The following is a 21,947-nucleotide window of genomic DNA, read 5'->3' on the forward strand; positions in this document are numbered from 1 at the left end:
TTCTGTGTGTAGAAATGTAAACAACATATTTGAACATTCTTGGACTTTGATAAATAAAGATCGTCATCTATTAATTTTGTTCATTCATAAAATAATACAATACATCGAGAAATATATTTTAATAAAATATTCAATATATTTATTTCCATCATTTTGCTGAGATTAATTGAAGACGAAAATTGGTAAACGCTGTAAGTGCCACAATAATTCAAACACCGTTTTCCACGTTAAACTGTGAAATGTGCGATGCTTTATAATGTGGTAAACGTGAAATGTGGCTGGTAGCTCTCTAAGTAGTTCAAAGGGCGTGTAAAGAGGTCACTAGTGTGCACGTTCTTAGGAGCTGATGTGCGGAAGGATGCGATTTCCCAACACTTTCGCTTTTAGCACTTACAACGTTTACAACTTTTAGTCCTGAATTCTACAACATGATTAAGGAAGATATGGAAAATGTTATTCAAAATAAGAATAGCTTATGTTGAAAAGTATTATTTATTTGCATTTAAACCTAAACTTTATATACAACACATTTCTCTGTATTTTACTGTATTATATGTCCACTCAGTTAATACTCTGAAAATCTATATCTTCACTTCACTGTAGAGAAAGATCAGAATTAGCTCATGAAAAACATTAGAACCATCGGCAAAAGTAAGGGAGTCTGAAGATTGATTGACCCTCAAAAACAAAAGAGGAAATCCATTCTCAAATTTCATATTTGGTACGTTCAATAATGATACCGGGAGAGGTGTTTGTTGTAGAAATCTTGTGCTGGAAAATAACGTCTTCGTTTGATAATAATGCTCTGAAAATAACTTATTTTAAAATGTAACACGTACTTTCTGACCACAATGAGTCATAAGATAAGCAAATTATTCTAATATGTAATAGTACGATAATAACATGAATTCTAATCTAAATTATGCCGATTAAATTATTCATATATGAAGGCTGTTTTACCGTAATTTCGTAGTTTATAAAATATTTTACCTAATTTTATCTAACATCTTTGTAAAATCTATGGAGATTGCCCAACATGCTTTGCTTCAGGCCTACTGGTCAGTTCGGTACATACTACAATCTCTGGAGGGAGCGTACCAAAACAAATCTCTGCGCAAGTAGAGAGAGGCTACCAGCCATTGCAGCAGCGCTTACTGCTTTACTCTGCCAACTCTCTTTCTCCCCTTCTCTTCCTTTATGCGTGGCCTTGCTCCACAGATTCCTCGAACGGAGTATAGTGCAATCTTCCCACTCGTCCCGAACGTTCTGTTTATCAACTAAAAAACTACGAACACGATAATGCGCGTTTCAAAACTTATTAAGAACTTGCTTGTGTGATTAAGCACCATATATTTCAGTTAACCAATAATATGCAAGTAGTGTAGTGTCCCCGGTTCTGCGCCCGAAAGTGGAGCTCGGTGGAGCTCGGTGGAGCTCGCCAAACCTCAAAAACTCACTTTCTCTCCATGTTCCGCGCCTTATTTATTGCGCTGACGATGTTTCACAGCGTAGAAAACAGCACCAAAACATCAAAAACTCACTTTGATTTTTTGGAGCTCACCAAAACCTCAAAAACTTATTTTATTAATTGAGGTTCACCAAACCTAAAAAAACTTATTTTCTCTCTATGTTCAGCGCCTGATTTATTGCGCTGACACAACGTGATGAGTAAATAATGCAGTTTTTTATTCTTGAAGGATGAATGCACCTTATCGTAATTTTCCAAGTCTTGGTCAAATGTTTGTATATCGTGACCTTTGTAAACCTCTCTCTCGGGAACGATGTGCCACACACACGCGCGTGCACGCCTATATTGTGACGCAAACAAACAAACAAATAATATTTTTTTTAAGATTCCTGGCCCCCTAACCCCACTTCCGGTCGCCATTTTGGATTTCCGAACATAGGTTCTATTCATACTTTTTCTCACATATAGGCGTACGTGATGAATCCGCAAACAGATTTTTCCTAAGTCTTGCCGTTTCCAAGATAACCCCACTTCCGGTCGCCATTTTGGATTTCCGATCATAGCTTCTATTCATACTTTTTCTCACGTATAGGTGTACCTGATGAATCACCAAACAGATTTTTCCTAAGTCTTACCGTTTCCAAGATAACCCCACTTCCGGTCGCCATTTTGGATTTCCGAACATAGGTTCTATTCATATTTTACTTACATATAGGCGTATGTGACGAATCCGCAAACAGATTTTTTCTAAGTCTTACCGTTTCAAAGATAACCCCACTTCCGGTCGCCATTTTGGATTTCCGAGCATAGGTTCTATTCATATTTTACTTACATATAGGCGTACATGACGAATCCGCAAACAGATTTTTCCTAAGTCTCACCGTTTCCAAGATAACTAGTAGTGTAGTGTCCCCGGTTCAACGCCTTCTTTTGGGGCTCGGTGGGGCTCGCAGTGTTACCAACTCCTCACTTGAAAAAATCACCAAGGTTTTTGTTTTTGGGTCTAACCTAACCTAAAGCAAGGAGCTGGCAACCTTGCTTGAGGTATTTTCTCGCAGTGTTGCCAACTCCTCACTCGAAAAAATCACCAAGGTTTTTTTTCTTGGTCTAACCTAACCTAAAGCAAGGAGCTGGCAATCTTGCTTGAGGCTTGCCTTAAAGTGCATAAAGCAAGGTTGCCAACCTATTGGTACTTTTGCCATAGCCTTTTACAAGAAAAAAAAGAGAGAGGGAAGAGTTAAACAACCGACAGCTTACCCACAGCCTTTTTTACTCTAACCTAACCTAAAGCAAGGAGCTGACAACTTTGCTTGTGCAATCAACCCGGTTGACCGCCCTCAAGTAAAAATCAACGTTGCCAAGTCCTCACTCGAAAAAAAAATCACCAAGATTTTTTTTGGTCTAACCTAACCTAAAGCAAGGAGCTGGCAATTTTGCCTGAGGCTTGCCTTACAGCGCATAAAGCAATTTTTGCCAACCTACATATACTAAACAAGGAGAGCCGACACTGCTGTAAAAGAGAGAGAGATGGGTAGATGGCAAGTGTGTTGGCAATTTACTTACAACTAAAAAAAAAAATAGAGATGCCAACGTTGGTGTAAGATGAAGAGAGAGAGAGAGAGATTTATGGCTGGCAACAGTAACGAGCGAATGCGCCATATCGTAATTTTCCAACTCCCCGGGGGCCAATGTTTGTATATCGCGACCTTTGTAAACCTCTCTCTCTCGGTGGAACGACGTGCCGCGCACACACACACGCGCACGCACGCACACATACACACGCGCATGTGCGCACATATGTATTGTAACACAAACAAACAAACAAATAATAATTGTTGTTTTTAGGAGGCCTGGCCCCTATAACCTCGCCAGGGTGCGTGGTGCCCAACCAAAAATGTAAAAGTTTTCTAATGGCTGCGGTTATAGATTACCGCACCTCTGTAGAGTTTCACGTGTTTTTTTTTTTTCCCCAAACTTCCATGAAACCCTACAGAGGACCTCCGTAATGCATGCAACGTGTACTAACGACTCTAGTGTTATTTGATGTTGTGATATTTTTTGGATATAGAGTTTTATTATGAGATAGATAAAAAATGATTATGTTTATTATAATATTTTCTTGATGAAGATGGAGAATGTATGTAAATAAAATTGCATGCTTTTTTCTAGTGTGTGTGTATGTGTTTTTTGATGTTTCGACAGCATCTGAAACGATAAGAAAGAAATTTTATTGTTAATTTTCACGTGTAAAAAACAACAACAAATTTTTTTTTTGTGCAATTTCTGATTGTCTCGTGCTATAGTGCAAAAAAGATATTGTGACTGATAACTAATGAAATTAACATTTGTAAGTGATCTGAACTAGTGAAATTCGTATTGTGCCATTGTAACTGATTGTGCTAGTGCAGAAAATTTCTTATTGTGCAAGAAAATAGATGTTAAAAAACTTGTTAAAACTGCTCTGTGACCCTCTCGTTCTTCACGTCGTAGGCGAAGGACTTCTCTGCAATCAGGATGACACTGCATAGGGTATCCTCGGGCAAGGCATCGTGGAACTCGCAGACGACCTTGATGTTGGTTCGATCGTTGACCACAACCTTCTTCCTCTTAGATGTGTTGATGACGGTCATGGGTCTCCGGGCTTTGAATTCGCTGGGCGTGTAGTACATGTCCACGCTTCCCTCGGTCACGCGTTTGTAAGCCGAAAACGCTTCGTAAAGTTTGAGGTAATCGTCTTTGGTTACGTCGAGGTTGTAATTCTCACGCGGGAACACTTCGTTGCGTCCGTTCTTCAGATAAACGTTCTTGATTTTGCAGTCGTCGAACTTGCTGGAATCTTTTTCCTGATTGTTATCGCGCCCGGTCTGAAAGAGCACTACGACGAAATCTGGCATGTCGAACTGTATGTTGTTGAACTGCGTCGTCACGTCGAATTCCATGTGACTTCCCGACGCTATTTTCTGCACGCACTGGTAACCGTGAAAGTGAATCAACACCTGCGGACTTTTCAAGATCTCCGCTTTGTACTTGAGGGCGTAGTTCGTTTCGTATTCCACCACCGGCATTCTCAATTCCATGCTCCGGATGATGCATTTTGCTGCTTCGGGTAAAGTGTTGGCTATCGGCGTGGTGCCGTCCGGACCCAAAGTAGCGTATCGCATCAGTGCGTCGTTGTCGTTGGGCGCTCTTCGAAACGTGACCCTCAGTCCTCCCTTCCACATGATCTCCTTGTAGTCCGAGAAGAAACCAGGCAGCAGACGCATGGGAAAGAGCACCGTGTGACTTGTCGTCGATATTTTGGTCCCGGCTTCGAATCCCCCGGCCTGGTAGTACGCTGCATCCGTTTTGGATAATTTCAAAGTTCCCACTGCCGTCGACGTGATGCCTGGATAATCTATTCTGTCGATGACGGTGTTGTGTTTCCTCACCTCCACCTGCGAGAACAGGTGAGGCACGAAGTTGTCCACGAGTATCAAGTTTGCTGCTGCGGGAAACGCGTCTCCGCTTTCCTTCTTCACCACGTCGAATTGAAGGTAGAGGTCCGCTCTGTGAGGATGAATGAACCCGTCGCCTACGTCCACGTCGTATTCGATCTCCCTGTTCGCCTCGTTGAGATTGGCGAACGTGCGACGGTTGGGAGGGAAAGATTGCAATTCGTAACTTTCGATTTGCTCCATTCTCACTATGTATGTTATTTATTATACGTTGATCTCCACGATGGCCGTCGTAGTGGCACCTGCGAAATCCACCACGTCTCCTTTCTCGTTCGTCACCACCAACTCTATGTCGTCTATGCGGTTGCGACATACTGGAAAATAGATCGGCGAAGAGGGCGTGTAGATGATCGGTTCCATGAACTCGGAACTTGGTTTGAAAGTGGCTATGATTCCCGTCTGCTTGTGACTTCCTAACAATCCGTCCGAAGATTTCGTGATCATACCTTCGGCCACGTTACAGTGTACGTTCAGAGTCTCTATGGCCAAGAATTTAGGAATGTTGGTTGCTACGTGCTTGATGCCAGCTTCGAGTTTGGTGTTGTTCTCGAAACCTAAAAGTTCTCCCATGGTGCCCAGGTCCACGGTCTCCGTCGCGGATAGGATTTCCACTCTGTGCGTGACCGAATTTTGAGAAAGGTATGTGCCTTTGGGTAATTGAGCTTGCAAAGTGGAAAGATTGTATTGTCCTGGCGTGACGACGATGTGTTCGCTTCCGACGCTAATTTTGTTGTTGTGCTGCGTAACATTAGGTATGAGGTACATGCTGTAGAATGCACGCAGAGCCACGGATTTAGGATAAACGATGTCGTCGTGCAGCGTAAGTTTCAAGATTGAAGATTCGCTCGTGAGATGGAACACGCCCATCCTAGTGATGCTGTTTGAGGTTCCACAATGCTTTCTGGAAATCTTCGACCGTAGGGTTATTTATTTTAGAGAGAAACGCGAGCACGGAGAGGCAGAGATGACCGCAGTTCACGTCTCCGAAATCTTGAATGCGTTCGTCGTTGTAGTATATGGAGGTTTTACTTATTTTCAGATAATAAATTAAATTTGTAGGTGGAACACCTCCGAAAGAATCGAAAACGAATGCTTTATTATCGTTTTTGTGGTAACATATCCAATGCGTGCCTGGATTTTCTTGACCGTCCAAGTTGACTACTCCGCATTCTCTTCTTTTAGCGGTTGAAGGTAACGAGTCGGACATGAAAACTCCTCTGAAGTGTTTGATTTGTAACGGTTCAATCAGAGATTCAATGTCTCGGTTGGTGAGTGCTTCTGTTTCTTTTTTTTATATTTCTTCAAAGCATCGAGGTTGCTTTTTTGTTTTTTGGTTATACCTTTCCCCTTCTTCTCCATGGCCAGGTTGTGACGTTTCTGTTCTTCCAATTCCGCCTTGTTCTTCTTCGAGTCGATGACGGTTTTCGCGATGGCGGCACTTCCGCCGGCCAAACTTCCAACGGCCCCCAATGCTGCCAGGATGGCCGGGATGCTGAATATGAAACCTCCGATTTTTTGCTGTTTCCGCGAACGCTGCAACCTTTTCAATTGAGGTGTGCTGAGCAGCAATTTCATTCCGTGTCCTTTCGACAAGCAAGAACGTTTCTTCTCGCGTTGTTTCTTGGTGAGTAACTCATCGAGAGCACCTAGATTTTTTAGATTGGAGTATGGTATCTGGTACACGACACCCTTGGGCTTCATGTTGATGCTCTATGTGTTATTTTCACGGTATGTTATTTATATATATATTCTGAGATTTTTTCTTGTGTAGTTTTTTACGGTATGTTATTTATATATTTTCAAAGCCTCGCAGTCGTTACACAAATTCTATAACGTGCTTCGTTTTCTTGCCAAGAAGTTCTTTTGTCCCCTTGTACACGATTCGAGTTTTGTTCTCGATTAAAATAGATAGCTTCTCGTCGCATAACATGCTAGCGTATCGATCTGGTAAAAATAGACTGTATTGTGCGTTGAGCAACAGGCGTACCTTGGGACCATACTGGGTAGAAACGATTGAACCGGAAGTTATCGTGTAAGGTTTGTCGACTTCCAATTCCTGAATTTTTACATACTCGACTGACAAATTTAGCATTTGTTTTAATGCTTGGAGATCACTTATTTTCTCGGTCGTCATATCAAAAAAATTTCAAAGTGTTAGAGAGAAATTTAATTGTTTTTCACGATGTGTGTTATTTATATATACTGAAGATTATTTTTTTATGATGTGTGTTATTTATATATCAAGTTTTTTTTGACACGTATATATATTATTATTTTTTTAACAGAGGAAGAAAGTTCGTGCTTCGGAAAACGCGAGGATGTGCGTAGTGATATCTTCCGTCTCCTGCATAGACTTGTACCAATCATCAGTATACTGTCTTCTTCCCTGCCTTGCCTCGTACAGTTCGTCCGACCTATCGTCCAATTTTTGCCCTGCAGCCAAAAGCAGAATGTTGAGATCACCGCACCTCAGGCCGCTGATCTCCCGAAGAAGGTCCTTGAGAACCATTTCACAAGGGATGCGAAATTCCGGCATCGTTCTTGCCATGTTTACAAGTTTATTAACATCTCCGTTAACTACCTTTTTGAATATTTTAGATAGTAGCTCGGGTGGCAAATTAGTTATGTAATCCATGTTGTTTTTTTTACTGTATGTTATTTATATACCCCACCCCAATTTTTGTTTCGTGTTCATGGCGATGGTGGTGCCTAGTGCGGCGACCCGTTCACCCAACGATGCGTCTCTACTCACGAATCTTTCGAAAGCTGCGTGCTCTAACTTTCTGTCTGCTTCGTGACGTGCATCCAGATCCGTCTGCGTGGTGTTGTAGGCGATGTCGTGATCTTTGCATGCGGCGTCCAACGGATTCACACCCTTGTCTCCTCTCTCCAATCTTTTCTCGAGTTTGGTACCCGGTCCGCAGTACTGGTAGCCAGGTAAATGCATCTCGAAAGGTAACTTGTTGATGATGTCGTTCACGAGTCCCTTTCCTTCGGCCACGTTCCAGAATTTCGGAGGCAGCGTGTTGATGATTTTGATCAGGTAACCTATACCCTTGTCGTCGTTCACGATGAAGTTGGAAAGTTTCGTGCTGATCATGTCCACGATGCCAACCTTCTCGTTGTAGAAATTACGGTTACCTGCATTCTCTTCGCCGGCTATCACCAACAATCGGTCCACGAGTTTCCTGACGTCGTCCACCCAAACGAATTCTTTGGGTAACGTGTTGTAGCGTTTGACGCCGCTGCCTGTTTTGACCTGGTTCCAAATCGGTTTGATGAGATTCCTGTACTTCTCGCCGCTGCTCGATTTCACCCTATTCTGCGAGGCGTCGTTGTTCTGGTACAAGGCATCCGTCATGATCAGAATTTCCTTGTAACTCTGGTAATCTTCGTCGGTGTAATCTTTCGGCTGCTTTTTGGCGACGAGTTCCCACAGTCCCACCGTACCCGGATACCTGTTCCAACTATCCTTGTCGCCTAAATTGACTTTAATGTCGTTGCCTTCGAAGGTCACCTTCGATTTCCCAATCTTCCACACCACACCGCCGCCTTCGTTGGTTTCCATGCTGGGATACAATCCGAACACTTCATCCTTGTCGAATTTCCCCGTGCTCAGGTAGTCTCGTGCCAAAGGTCCCAACTCGATTTTATCCGAAGACGACGACGTGCTGCCTATGGCTCGACGTCGTGCCGGTGCATCCTTCAGTTCGAACGGCGTCGAAGGAATGCTCGAAATGGGCGTGGGTACGGCGTAACTTTTAGCTGCGAGCGGTACGAGTTCATTGATCAAATTTTTATTTTGTTCCGTGACACTTTTAATTTCTTTACCTAGACCGCTGATGGCATCGATCACGGGTTGATCCTGACGTTTCTTCTCTTCGTAGAATCCGCGATTCTCGGATTTCCAACCTTTGAAGCGTTTCGCGAGGTAATCGCGAAGCTTGAGATTTTCGTCTTCGATTTTTCGTTTCGTCATGACGTTATTTATATACGTCGTTTCTCACAACGTTGCAACGTTTAGAAAGTCGTTGATTTTGTTTCTGTATTTTCCATCGTTGGGTTTCCTCGTCATGTCGATCGTCGCGAATCCGAAATCGTCACCGTTCCAGCAAGAAGAGCAGCAGCGTTCCGAAAATTGATTGTAGTTCATGTCTCCGCCTACGTAGTCATCGTACGCGTGCTTGAGGTTGGTGTGATCTTGACGAAACAAACATATGAAATTGGCGTTGTCGCGCACTAACTGTTTTGGAATTTTGGAAAACGTTTGAGCTAGGTAGAAGCAATCCATTCCTTTGTGACGACCTTGCGTGAAAAAGTTGCGAATTTCATTTTGATTTTCCAGGATGGCGTCGTCGAACACGACGACTGAATTTTCACGACAATCGTCGAGTGGTTTTATTTCCGAGGCGAACGTTGCAATGTCCAGGCCATCGTACAGTTTCATCAGTTGCTGGTATTTGGATTGCTCCAAACTTTTCGAGAACACGTACAGGTGCCTGTTCTTCCAATCCAACCAATTCGGTGCGAGGAGAAAATTGTCCACGAGCAGTGTTGTTTTCCCACACCCCGAAGGACCTACGATCAGACAGCGGATGCTGTCGGGAAGCAACTCGCCGTTCTTTTTTTTTCTCGTTTGACTTTCTGGATCCGGTAGACGCTTCACCACGTTCCACGTACTCACAAGATCACTTCGTTCGCGTCGATCCAACTCTTTTCTGGAAGTCCCAGCCATTTGACAAACAGTTTGTCACCTTTCCTACGCAATACTTTCTCGATGAGGTACGTGTCAGGGTGTTTCGTTTTAGAGAGTTCCTCTTCGTAAAATCTTCCTTTCAAAATCTCGCCGCTACTATCTTTTATTATATACGTGTGTCGGTTTCCGGGTAGAACTCGAACCACCGTAAAGAGTTCCGTGCTCCAATTTTTTGTGAACCCCTTCTCGAAGGTGCGTTTGAATTTGCTGATCCTCACCCGGTCTCCAATTTTGTATTTAGCTTTTTTTGTCGTGGGCGTGTACTTTGGACAGTAAACGGTAGAAATTAAACGCTGCTCGTCAGACTTGGTAACGTCAGCTGGCTTCATGCCTATTGTTCTGTGTGCCGTTTCATTATAGGTGTCGACGAGTTCCGGCAGGATGTCGACCCATTTGTAATTTCCCCGAAGCGTGAATCGTTTCCACATGTGTGTTTTCAAGGTTCGATTGAATCTTTCCACGATACTGGCTTTGATGTGACTGAAGGTCGAATAATGTCGAATCTTGTGTTTTTGAATAAATTTTTGGAATACGGCGTTGTAAAATTCTTTACCGTTGTCCGTTTGCAGAAACCGTGGTCGTCTGCCGCCGCTTTCGCGAAAAATTAATTTGAATGCTTCCGTGACGCACGTTCCCGTTTTCGCCTTCAAAGGTAGAGCCCATGCGAATTTCGAAAACGTGTCTATGACGGTGAGGAGGTACTTGTTGCCCTTGTTCAATTTATGCACGTTTTTCAAATTGCCGCTGCTCATCTCCACGAGGTCACTTTGCCAGAGGTCGTCGATACCCTTGGTTACCACAGCCAAACGTTCGTAGTTGCGGCGTGCAGGTTTATGCAATTCTTCGACGATGGCTTGCCTAGACATTTTTTAGAGATTACGTTTCAAGAGAAGCACAAGCGTGATGGGATTCAAAGAGGGTGGCACTTCGCTCGTGTTTTGAATGATCAGCTTATCGCCGGCACTCACGTCGAAAACGGTGAGATCTTCGTCTTCGTGTATTTCATATATGTTGCGCGTTTCGTTCCAACGTGCCAGAGGAATGTTTCCTGCTTTCTGGACACCACGATTCGATATCAAAGTCATGGTGGGAACGCTAGCTTTTCTACCGTGAGACCAGTACGAAAATTCGTTTATCTGAATCGTGCCATCGAGGAGAAACTTGTAGTACGGATGATAAGGATGCAACATGTACAGTTTGTTACCTTCGACGAACGTGGAGATTCTCTGTTGATTGGGTACGCTGTTGATTTCGATGGCTTGCAGAGAATGCAGTTTAGCGAATTTAGTGTCGACGCCGAGCAGATTACTGTGAACTTGTCCGAGTTTATTTTCGATGGGCAGCAAATGCTCGACTATGGTATCCGTTACGGCAGAAAACGACGGTTTGATTTTCACTTCCACGTTCAACTGCTTGTAGTTTTCGTTGAGTTCTTGCAACTTGGCACCGAAAGAGGCCAGCGTCGATTCCTGCGTGGATTCCAGCAGTCCAACTTGATCTCTGATGTTGACGACGATACTCTGAAGGTTCTCGACTTGATTCAATTTCGAGCTCTTCTCGGTAAGATCGTTCACGATGCTTCGCATCTCTGTAAACTGCGTGTGAAGATCGGCGACGCTCTGCGAAGTGGGCAGCGTCGACACCAGCGAAGCAAGTTCGTCTCGAATCTGTTCCACGTTCGCCGTTTCCGTTTCTAGTCGTTTCAGCATTCGAGATATGTTTCTTTTCAAAGCGTGCAATTCTTTGGAGGTGGGGAGATTGGCCACTTTACTCTCGAGATCGCTCAATGAACTTTTGATGTCGCTCGAATCGGATAGTGCCGTCACCGCCGTTTTCAATTTTTCCAAATCTTCGCTCGAAGGCACGCTCGTCCGTAACGATTCCAAGTCACCCTGTATGTTGTCGAGTACGTGATGAAAATGAGCGAGATTCGTTTCGACGTTCAAATTTTCTAAATATTCGATCTTCTGCTGAACCGTGCTCAACGTGTCCTGAATACTCGTCAACATACTTGCTTCAGCGTGAATATTTTTAATTTCTTCGTTGATCAATTCCAAGGACGCCTGAAGCGTAGCGATGGTGGTTTGAATGTGTTCGAAATCTCGATAGGCCTCCAGTTGAATTTTTATGTTCGCAACGCTTTTACCGATGACCTGCAGTTCGTCCGACGATGGTAGGTTCGTCATTGTATCTTCCAAAGTCTGCAACTTGGATTTAATTTCTTCCAACGTGCTGGTAAATTCTTCTTGTAATTTGGAAACGACGACATGCAAGCGTTCTGCGTCTATATCGTTCACCACAGTTTGAAGTTCAGAGAAATTCTTTTCTATTGCGGAAGTTCGTTCTTCGATTTCGAGTTTCAATTTTTCCAAATCTTCATTTTTCGATTGAAATTGCTGTAATTTGGCCAAATCATTTTGAAGCGAATCCACGCTCAACTGTATATTTTGAACGTTGTCGTAAGAAGGTACGTCGACATAATTTTTTATGAGCGTTTTCAGTTCGGAATCGATTTTCAGAATAGGGTCGAGACATTGCGTTTGGAGCGTAGCGATTTCCGACTCTAAACTTTTGTTTAAGGTTTCCTGCAAAGCGATCAAATCGGTCCTTAACTTCTTAACTCGAATGTCCAACATGAGAATCTCTTCTGCATGGTCCACACGCTTGGTGTTGCCGAAAATGTCGTTAGGCATTTTGTTAACGGTTATTTATAATAGGATAGACGATTCGTAATTCTACGAAGAGAGGAATAAGTTTGTCGTAATCTCCGAGGAGTTCCATGTAAAAATAATCTCCTGCGGACACATCGTACGTAATGTTAGAAAGCATCTTGTCGTGCTTGATTCGAAAAATGTTCTTGCCGGTAGAAATTTTGATTTCGCCTGCGTTTTCCGGATTCACGGTAATTTGAAGTTTCCCGTCGATCGGAATTTCGTAGAAATGTAAATTGTTATTAAAAACATAAAACATCTTGCCCACATCGTCATTCAGTTTCGTCCAAATGCTGTTGAGGTGAATGATCAACAGACCGTTGAGTTTAGGTAACACGGAAGGTAAGACTTCATGATCTGGTATGGTTTCCATAATGATCTGTTTTTTGAAACCGAACAAATTCATAGGCATGCTGGTTATTTAAGAATACGGTCAAAGTGTTTTTTGTAATGACAGTCAAAGTGTTTTTTTTTTTTTGTTTTGTTTTGTTTTATGAATCTTCTGTTGAAGATGGACATATGTTGCAGGTTTTGTTTTCTGCTAAGCGATAGTGTCCCCACGGTAATGTGTGAATACCACACTCGAGAACGCACCTCTTGTCGTCGTTGGGATCCAGGGCAATCTTCCTCACTTTGTTGGTGGTCAACACATGGTCGACGCTCTGGATGCGCTGTTCTTCTCTTAGAACCGACGACCTGGTCTTGAGGCAATCGACAAAGTCCTCGAATGCGAGATGCTCCCGAACCACCTGTCTGCCGACACCCTTGGCCTTCTTGGTAACGCTGCCCTCGGCTTTGATGGCATAGGCCTTGGCGCGAAGACCTGCAAACTCGAGAATTACATCACCGTCCTTCTCGTCTTTGAGTTTGCCAGGCACCTTCTTGTTGCGGGGCAGGATACTGTACCGGTTCGGCTGGGGATAGCCCGAGGTGTCGAAAAGGTTAAGCAAAGCTGGTACCGTGACTATATCCCTGTATGCATCGGCTGAGTGGACGTGGTACACCAAGCTGTCCGTGTCCGTGTAGAGAAGCGAGATGTTGTGGCTATAATATGGACGTAATGTGTCGTAGTACGTCTCGAACATGTGCAGCTTGCTCAGGTCTAATACTGAGGCACCAACATAAATTGGCTTGTCGAGTTTTACCTCACCCTTCCTCATATGCACCAGAGCAAGCTGCTCGTTATAAATAATCCTCGATTTAAATAACGGGTTCGCTATGAGCCTGCGACATTGTGCTTTGCTCGTTACCAATTTTATGTCCATGCGATTCCGTACATTCTCCATAGTTTTGCCGAACACCGCATTGTTCATAAGCTTGAAGAAATCCTTATCGAGCTCGGACGTGGCTGCGGTGCGGTGTTTGGTGTTGACTTCAATATATGGCTTCAACCATGGAGAATGCTCGAACTTGAGGATGCGGTGAACTGCGCAGACCGTGACCCCTCGCTGCATCAACCACCGGAGATTCTGGTAGTGCAGGACATAACGCTCTTTGGGCTCGAAATCCATGACGAGCTTCTTCTGGTTGGAATCGGGTGGACACTTGAACTCGGGTGCAGGGGGAAGATCGCAGAACAAATCCTGCAGCTTCTCGGAGAACTCAAGATCCACCTCGGCGAAGAACCCATGTTCCGAATCGTCGAAGTTTTTGATGTCGAATTCAGAAGGATCAGCCCACTCGAACCCTCTAAAGGGGAGTCGCTGCATCATAGAGTGCCCGTACAAGTTATTTACGTCCGTGTACATGATGTAGCTTGACGGTTGGGTGGAGTCGTAGCCAGTAGCCATGTGATGGTTGTTGGCGCGCGCGTGCCGTTGCGACACCTGGACCATTCCACCCCGCTTGGCACGTTCCACAAACAGCATCATGTCCACGTCCGAAAGAAGCTCCAGCTTAATTTTCGTCACCAGAAACATGGCTGACCATGCCAGTCCGGGGAGACTATAGAAGTAGGCGGGATCCAGGTGGTAGATGTTCATTGCAGTCGCCCGGAACGTCTGGAACACGTCGGCGAGGAGCGTCACATCAAGTCTGAGGTACGCATCGTGGTAGTCCCCGAGATTTTGGCAATCCAGCTCGCGCCACATGGACTGAGCATGGTTATAGTCATCCTCAGAGATGCCCGAGCCTCGCAGCTTGCTATAGAAGTTTGCTCGAGGAGGAAGCGACGTCTCCGCAAACTTGGTAGAGTCGGTGACGTATTCGTAGGGGTAGACCCCTTTACGCCTGAAGAGACTGGCGTCCAAGTTTGGAAAATTCGCAGAGGTAATGAGCATTTGTTCATTGCTCAGCTTCCCTGCAAGGGCATCGAGGCTAGCCGAGAGGAACCTCAGGGAGTCGAGGAAGCGAAGCTCGATGCTCCTGCTTTTTGAGTTGGGGATCGGCACCCACTTGCTGACGCTAATATAACGCTCCTCGTTTTGTGGCAGGACATTGATTCTTGCATTGTCGTATCCAAGATGCTTGATCAGGTGGTGAAAATCGTACCCCGAGCCATTGTGAAAAAATACAGGGATGAAGCGCGGGTCCCGGGCCAAGCGATTGCAGTTGTCGCACCAAGGACCAACATACCTACCGTTAAAGTGATCGTGGTGATGGACTTTACGATTGTTGATGCTAAACTCGCAGGTGCACACAGGACAGGTAGTAGCCTCCTCGTGTCTATGTTGATCGTCGGGGGACAGTGGGAGCATAGACTTGGGGGTCAACAGCACCTTCCCTATCTCGATGGCCTCGACAACCATCCTCTCAAGAAAGTGTTTGGCTGCGTCGGGACCACGGTACACATAGGGCTCGGGGTCGATGTGTTGATCTCGTCGCACCACAACATATGCGAAACTGGATGCCTCGTGGAGTTGGTAAGGGGTGGTGGAAGAAACTTCTGGATCGGGATCGCAAGTGGACAGGGGTTTGAGAAAAGCCTCGAAATCCGCGATGATAATAGCGGGGTGCTCCACCATGGCACCGTGCATGCGAAAACACTCTACGGCGCCAGGTTCGGGCAAGTCTGCCACCCCAGGCTCGTTGGCATTGCAGTAGAGCTTGTGGTTAGCGAGCTTTTCGGCAGCGATGTTGGGACCTCTGATGCGCTGGTAATCCTGCCGTTCTCGATTACGAAATATAGACAAGCACCTGGGACAAACTTCTATGTGGTGACTATCACTGCTCAGCTGGCTCGAAACAAGCCGAGAGAGGGAACGGATGAGGGTGTAATGGTGGTGGGTCTCATCCTTGATGAGCAGAAGATGAATTTCCTGCGCACCGTCGTCTACGTCGCTCACCCGGATGGGGTACACCACATTTTCGTCGGTGAGGCCATAAACGTTGATGGCCAACCGAGGGTTGCGTGTACGGGCCTCGAACTTGCGAATGTCCGAGACCTCCACCGGGTAGTCAATCCCAGCCATCGCATCTTCCAGCTCTAACTCGTACTGCATGTAGTGGTTAACTCGGTATGGGTGGTTTTTCTGGTGGACGGGGTGTAACGCTGCAAGCACACACCATATGAAGCACTTGGCGTCACTGTTCTGAATATTCAGGATGGCCTTTTTATCCTCAATCGCTTCTGGTAAGGGGACGTAGCTGGAGGCGGAGAGAGGCATAAACTTGGAAAGTTTGATGCGCAGTTCGTGAGGCTCGTCGCACAGCGAACCCCCCGAACCCTTAGCTTCATGCTCCTCTTGCTTTGCCAGCAGCTCCTCGACAAACTTGTTGTAGATTACCTCTAGGTTTTCGACATCCGCCAGATGCAACGTCTTCGCCTTGGTGTTGTGGCAGAAGCTGTAAATTTCATCAGACGGCTTCTTGTACCAGCAACATAGCGATGCGTAGAATTTAGTGGAGTGCGTTGCAAGCGCATCGCCGAGGACGGAAATAATTTGTGCTTGCACGTTCTCCAAAAAGCTACGCACGTCGCATGAGCCCTCCGAAATAAAAGGAAAATCCTCTAACGAACGCTGGAAAGCAGACTGGTCTGCTTTTATCGCAGGCTTGACGCGTTTGGCGAGTGGTGTATTGATGGAGGCTGCTTCTGCCTTCCTCTTGGTTGAGCTGGTCGACGGTTGAGCCCCAGATGTACTTTTGCTTAAACAAGTAAGCTTATGTTTTTTGGCATACGCAATTGTGATGTGTTTATTGCATCCAGAACATAATTCGGTGGCAGCCAAATGCCTGCCTGGCACGCAGGTGCGACAATGTCTTGCAAAATGTTGGCTTGATATGCTTATTTTGCACACAGGGCAACTTTTCATGGAGCGCATTTTTTTGGGGGGTATGTTTATTTATATGTGATCTGTTGGTGGTAGAGTGTTTACAAAAAATGCCTTACGAGAAAAATTTTGTAGGCTAATTCCAATTAGTGTTAGTTTGAGGGTTTATTTATATATGGGTGGCGTTGTTTTCCTCAAATATGTGCTTTAATAGTTTGAGAAAAAAAAAAACACGTGAAACTCTACAGAGGTGCGGTAATCTATAACCGCAGCCATTAGAAAACTTTTACATTTTTGGTTGGGCACCACGCACCCTGGCGAGGTTATAGGGGCCAGGCCTCCTAAAAACAACAATTATTATTTGTTTGTTTGTTTGTGTTACAATACATATGTGCGCACATGCGCGTGTGTATGTGTGCGTGCGTGCGCGTGTGTGTGTGCGCGGCACGTCGTTCCACCGAGAGAGAGAGGTTTACAAAGGTTGCGATATACAAACATTGGCCCCCGGGGAGTTGGAAAATTACGATATGGCGCATTCGCTCGTTACTGTTGCCAGCCATAAATCTCTCTCTCTCTCTCTTCATCTTACACCAACGTTGGCATCTCTATTTTTTTTTTTTAGTTGTAAGTAAATTGCCAACACACTTGCCATCTACCCATCTCTCTCTCTTTTACAGCAGTGTCGGCTCTCCTTGTTTAGTATATGTAGGTTGGCAAAAATTGCTTTATGCGCTGTAAGGCAAGCCTCAGGCAAAATTGCCAGCTCCTTGCTTTAGGTTAGGTTAGACCAAAAAAAATCTTGGTGATTTTTTTTTCGAGTGAGGACTTGGCAACGTTGATTTTTACTTGAGGGCGGTCAACCGGGTGTTGATTGCACAAGCAAAGTTGTCAGCTCCTTGCTTTAGGTTAGGTTAGAGTAAAAAAGGCTGTGGGTAAGCTGTCGGTTGTTTAACTCTTCCCTCTCTCTTTTTTTTCTTGTAAAAGGCTATGGCAAAAGTACCAATAGGTTGGCAACCTTGCTTTATGCACTTTAAGGCAAGCCTCAAGCAAGATTGCCAGCTCCTTGCTTTAGGTTAGGTTAGACCAAGAAAAAAAACCTTGGTGATTTTTTCGAGTGAGGAGTTGGCAACACTGCGAGAAAATACCTCAAGCAAGGTTGCCAGCTCCTTGCTTTAGGTTAGGTTAGACCCAAAAACAAAAACCTTGGTGATTTTTTCAAGTGAGGAGTTGGTAACACTGCGAGCCCCACCGAGCCCCAAAAGAAGGCGTTGAACCGGGGACACTACACTACTAGTTATCTTGGAAACGGTGAGACTTAGGAAAAATCTGTTTGCGGATTCGTCATGTACGCCTATATGTAAGTAAAATATGAATAGAACCTATGCTCGGAAATCCAAAATGGCGACCGGAAGTGGGGTTATCTTTGAAACGGTAAGACTTAGAAAAAATCTGTTTGCGGATTCGTCACATACGCCTATATGTAAGTAAAATATGAATAGAACCTATGTTCGGAAATCCAAAATGGCGACCGGAAGTGGGGTTATCTTGGAAACGGTAAGACTTAGGAAAAATCTGTTTGGTGATTCATCAGGTACACCTATACGTGAGAAAAAGTATGAATAGAAGCTATGATCGGAAATCCAAAATGGCGACCGGAAGTGGGGTTATCTTGGAAACGGCAAGACTTAGGAAAAATCTGTTTGCGGATTCATCACGTACGCCTATATGTGAGAAAAAGTATGAATAGAACCTATGTTCGGAAATCCAAAATGGCGACCGGAAGTGGGGTTAGGGGGCCAGGAATCTTAAAAAAAATATTATTTGTTTGTTTGTTTGCGTCACAATATAGGCGTGCACGCGCGTGTGTGTGGCACATCGTTCCCGAGAGAGAGGTTTACAAAGGTCACGATATACAAACATTTGACCAAGACTTGGAAAATTACGATAAGGTGCATTCATCCTTCAAGAATAAAAAACTGCATTATTTACTCATCACGTTGTGTCAGCGCAATAAATCAGGCGCTGAACATAGAGAGAAAATAAGTTTTTTTAGGTTTGGTGAACCTCAATTAATAAAATAAGTTTTTGAGGTTTTGGTGAGCTCCAAAAAATCAAAGTGAGTTTTTGATGTTTTGGTGCTGTTTTCTACGCTGTGAAACATCGTCAGCGCAATAAATAAGGCGCGGAACATGGAGAGAAAGTGAGTTTTTGAGGTTTGGCGAGCTCCACCGAGCTCCACCGAGCTCCACTTTCGGGCGCAGAACCGGGGACACTACACTACTTATGCATTCATTTAAATGGCTCGAATAAAGAAAGAAACAATACAAGCTTGAAAAAACGTCTACATTAAGTCAATATTCCTTCTGGCTCTTACAGGACCGTTGATTATTTAAAACTTCATACTTTACCCTTGTTAACCGGGAACTGCTTCTTACAATTCTCTGCTTCCGTGGATTTTTCAGTTGCCCAGTGATCTTTGGAAAGTACGCATTTTCTCTTCTCTTCCTGCGAAGAAACGAACAAGTTCAATTTTGTGTTGTTACATATAAAGTGTTTAAAAAAGTTTGAAAAGTTTGATCGCTTATAACATGAAAATTCGGCCAGATATTCTCAAAGTGTTGTCTTCATTTTGAAGCATCATCTATTGGAATAATGTTAATACGTACTTTCAGTTGCCAGTTTGTTCCGTACAGGAAATTCTTGAAATGAATTATTCGCTCAAGACGTAGCGAAATTTTCGAAAAATGCCATTTTTTTTTTTTTTGCTGGAAGGGATAGACCTACACATGTTATCGCTGTGTCATAATTCGCAGTTTTGCAATTTTTGCTATGATAAGATGTAGTTTTTGACAAACAGAAAGAAATCATGTGCAGTACATGAAGGGTTTGAAAATATCAATTTTTATGGGCAGAGTGGAAAAGTAATATTTTAGTGACATATAATAATAATAATTCCCTTTATTACATTATTACATTACATTACATATTGAATTTGCATTATCATATAATTTGGACAATTATCAACTATAAGCAACAGATATACACGTATTACAGCTATTCAATACATGTAATAAGGGGGGAACCCCCGAAGTAAGCCCGCCTCCTCCCGCCTACATTCGAGGGTATGGTCTTATTGTCCTGGTTCCTAAAAATATACCAGGACGTCAGTTGCTCCGAATTTGACGGTTCCCCCGACTTTATTTCCTCTATTTATTACTATTTGATTGCATTTTAAAATAGGTATAATAATAAATTGTAATGCTATACAAGGAATATATACATGATATAATTGATGTATACAATACTTTATGTGATATTATTTCTGCTCTGGGATCCAGAACAGAGGACATGAACCTCGTGAGTGACATTACATTACATGTACACATTGTTTTTTTTCTAAATCAATTGTGAATAGTGTGAATATAACATTTTCCATTATTATACTGTTTCTAATTTCGACTCTTATGTTTACATGGTAGGACAGTATTAACAATATTAATAATATTATTTTTAACAACATCATGAAGACTAACTAACTAACTCTCTAGCCTTCTTAAACCCGAAGGTTCATGGCTGCAGCAACACAGGCCTTCCATCTGTCCCTATCTTGAGCAAGATCTATATACTCTTTTCCATCCCTACCGATTTGCCTTAGGTCCATCTCGACGTTGTCCCTCCATCTTCGTCTTGGCCTTCCTACTGGTCTCTTACCATCAGGTTTCCCAACAACAATCCTGTAAACTCCTCTTTCCTCTCCCATTCGTGCCACATGACCTGCCCATCTAAGTCTTCTTGATTTAATTATTCTAATAATGTCTGGACATGAATACAAATTATGTACTTCTAAATTATGTAACCTTCTCCACTCACCTGTCTCCTCATCCCTTTTAGGTCCAAAGATTTTCCTAAGGATCTTATTTTCAAATACTCTCAATTTATGTTCCTCTTTCAATGTAAGGGACCAAGTTTCACACCCATATAATACTACAGGCAATATTACTGTTTTGTATATTTTAACTTTTAGTTTCTTAGATATTAAACGAGAAGACAAAAGTTTACGAAGAGAGAAGTAACATGCATTTCCTGAATTAAGCCTACTTTTATTTCCTCTTTAATATAATTTTCATTTGTTAATATTACTCCTAAGTATTTGAATTTGGAAACTGTTTCAAACGATTTGTTATCAATAATTAGATTTTGATTATTACCTAACACTTGGTTTTGGCCTGTAAACATATATTTAGTTTTCTCTTTGTTAACTTCCAAACCTATCTCTTTAGCAGTTTTGAAAAATATTTTAGCATTATTCTTAATTGTATTCACATCATCCCCCAGTAAGTCTACATCATCTGCATATGCTAACAACAGAGTCACACCATTTAATTTTAGTCCTTCTTTAGTTTCTTTTACCTTCCTAACAGCATATTCTAAGGCAAAATTAAAGAGCAATGGAGATAATGCATCTCCTTGTTTTAACCCATCATGAATTGTAAATTTGTCAGACATATTAATACCCACTCGAATTTTACTTTCTGTTTCACTGGTGCATATTTTTATAATATTAACAAGCTTCTTAGGTATTCCAAACTCTACTAATATATTATATAATTTATCTCTTTTGACAGAATCATATGCTTTTTTGAAATCAATGAATAGCTGATGGACATTTTGATTATATTCCCCCTTTTTTTCAAGTGTCTGTCTGATGTGAAAAATTTGATCTGTAGTTGATCTGTTGCGTTTAAATCCACATTGATAATCACCTAAAATTTCATTACCATATGGGGTTAGTCTTGTTAAAAGAATGTTAGATAATATTTTATATGTTGTTGAGAGTAGAGAAATTCCACGGTAATTATTGCAGTTCATTTTATCACCTTTTATAAACACAGGAACAATTATGGATTCTTTCCACTGTTGAGGGATTTCTTCTTTATTCCATATTAAACAAATTAATTTATGAATTTGACATATTAATGAATTTCCACCATATTTAATTAACTCAGCTGGTATTAAATCAATGCCAGGTGCTTTGTTATTATTTAGCCTTTTAATAGCATCTTTAACTTCAGTCAAGTTAGGTTCTGGAACTAAAGGTTCTGCTGTGTGTACTTCATTTACTTCTGATTTATCTCCTACATGGACATTTAAAAGGTCATTAAAGTAGTTCTTCCATCTATTTAGAATATTGCTTGGGTCAGCTAGAAAATCACCGTCTTTATCTTTTATCAAGTTTACTTTAGGTTGCCACCCCTTTCTAAACTCATTTACACCTTTATATAAATCTCTGATATTTTTATTTTTGTT

The 21,947-nt window shown here is 42.9% G+C and overlaps 1 protein-coding gene across 1 annotated transcript in view; it reads right to left on the reverse strand.

Annotated features, from left to right (window-relative positions):
- LOC146002136 (uncharacterized) overlaps window positions 1-21,947 on the reverse strand; it is a 60,912-nt gene that overhangs the window by 23,585 nt on the left and 15,380 nt on the right. The window contains exon 2 of the mRNA XM_083139856.1: window positions 19,049-19,145. Coding sequence (XP_082995982.1) covers window positions 19,049-19,145 — 97 coding nt within the window. The remainder of the gene's footprint in view (window positions 1-19,048; window positions 19,146-21,947) is intronic.

The sequence above is a fragment of the Lepisma saccharinum genome, chromosome 18, assembly GCF_977018435.1.
Source record: "Lepisma saccharinum chromosome 18, izLepSacc3.1, whole genome shotgun sequence".
In the NCBI taxonomy this organism is placed as follows: domain Eukaryota; kingdom Metazoa; phylum Arthropoda; class Insecta; order Zygentoma; family Lepismatidae; genus Lepisma; species Lepisma saccharinum.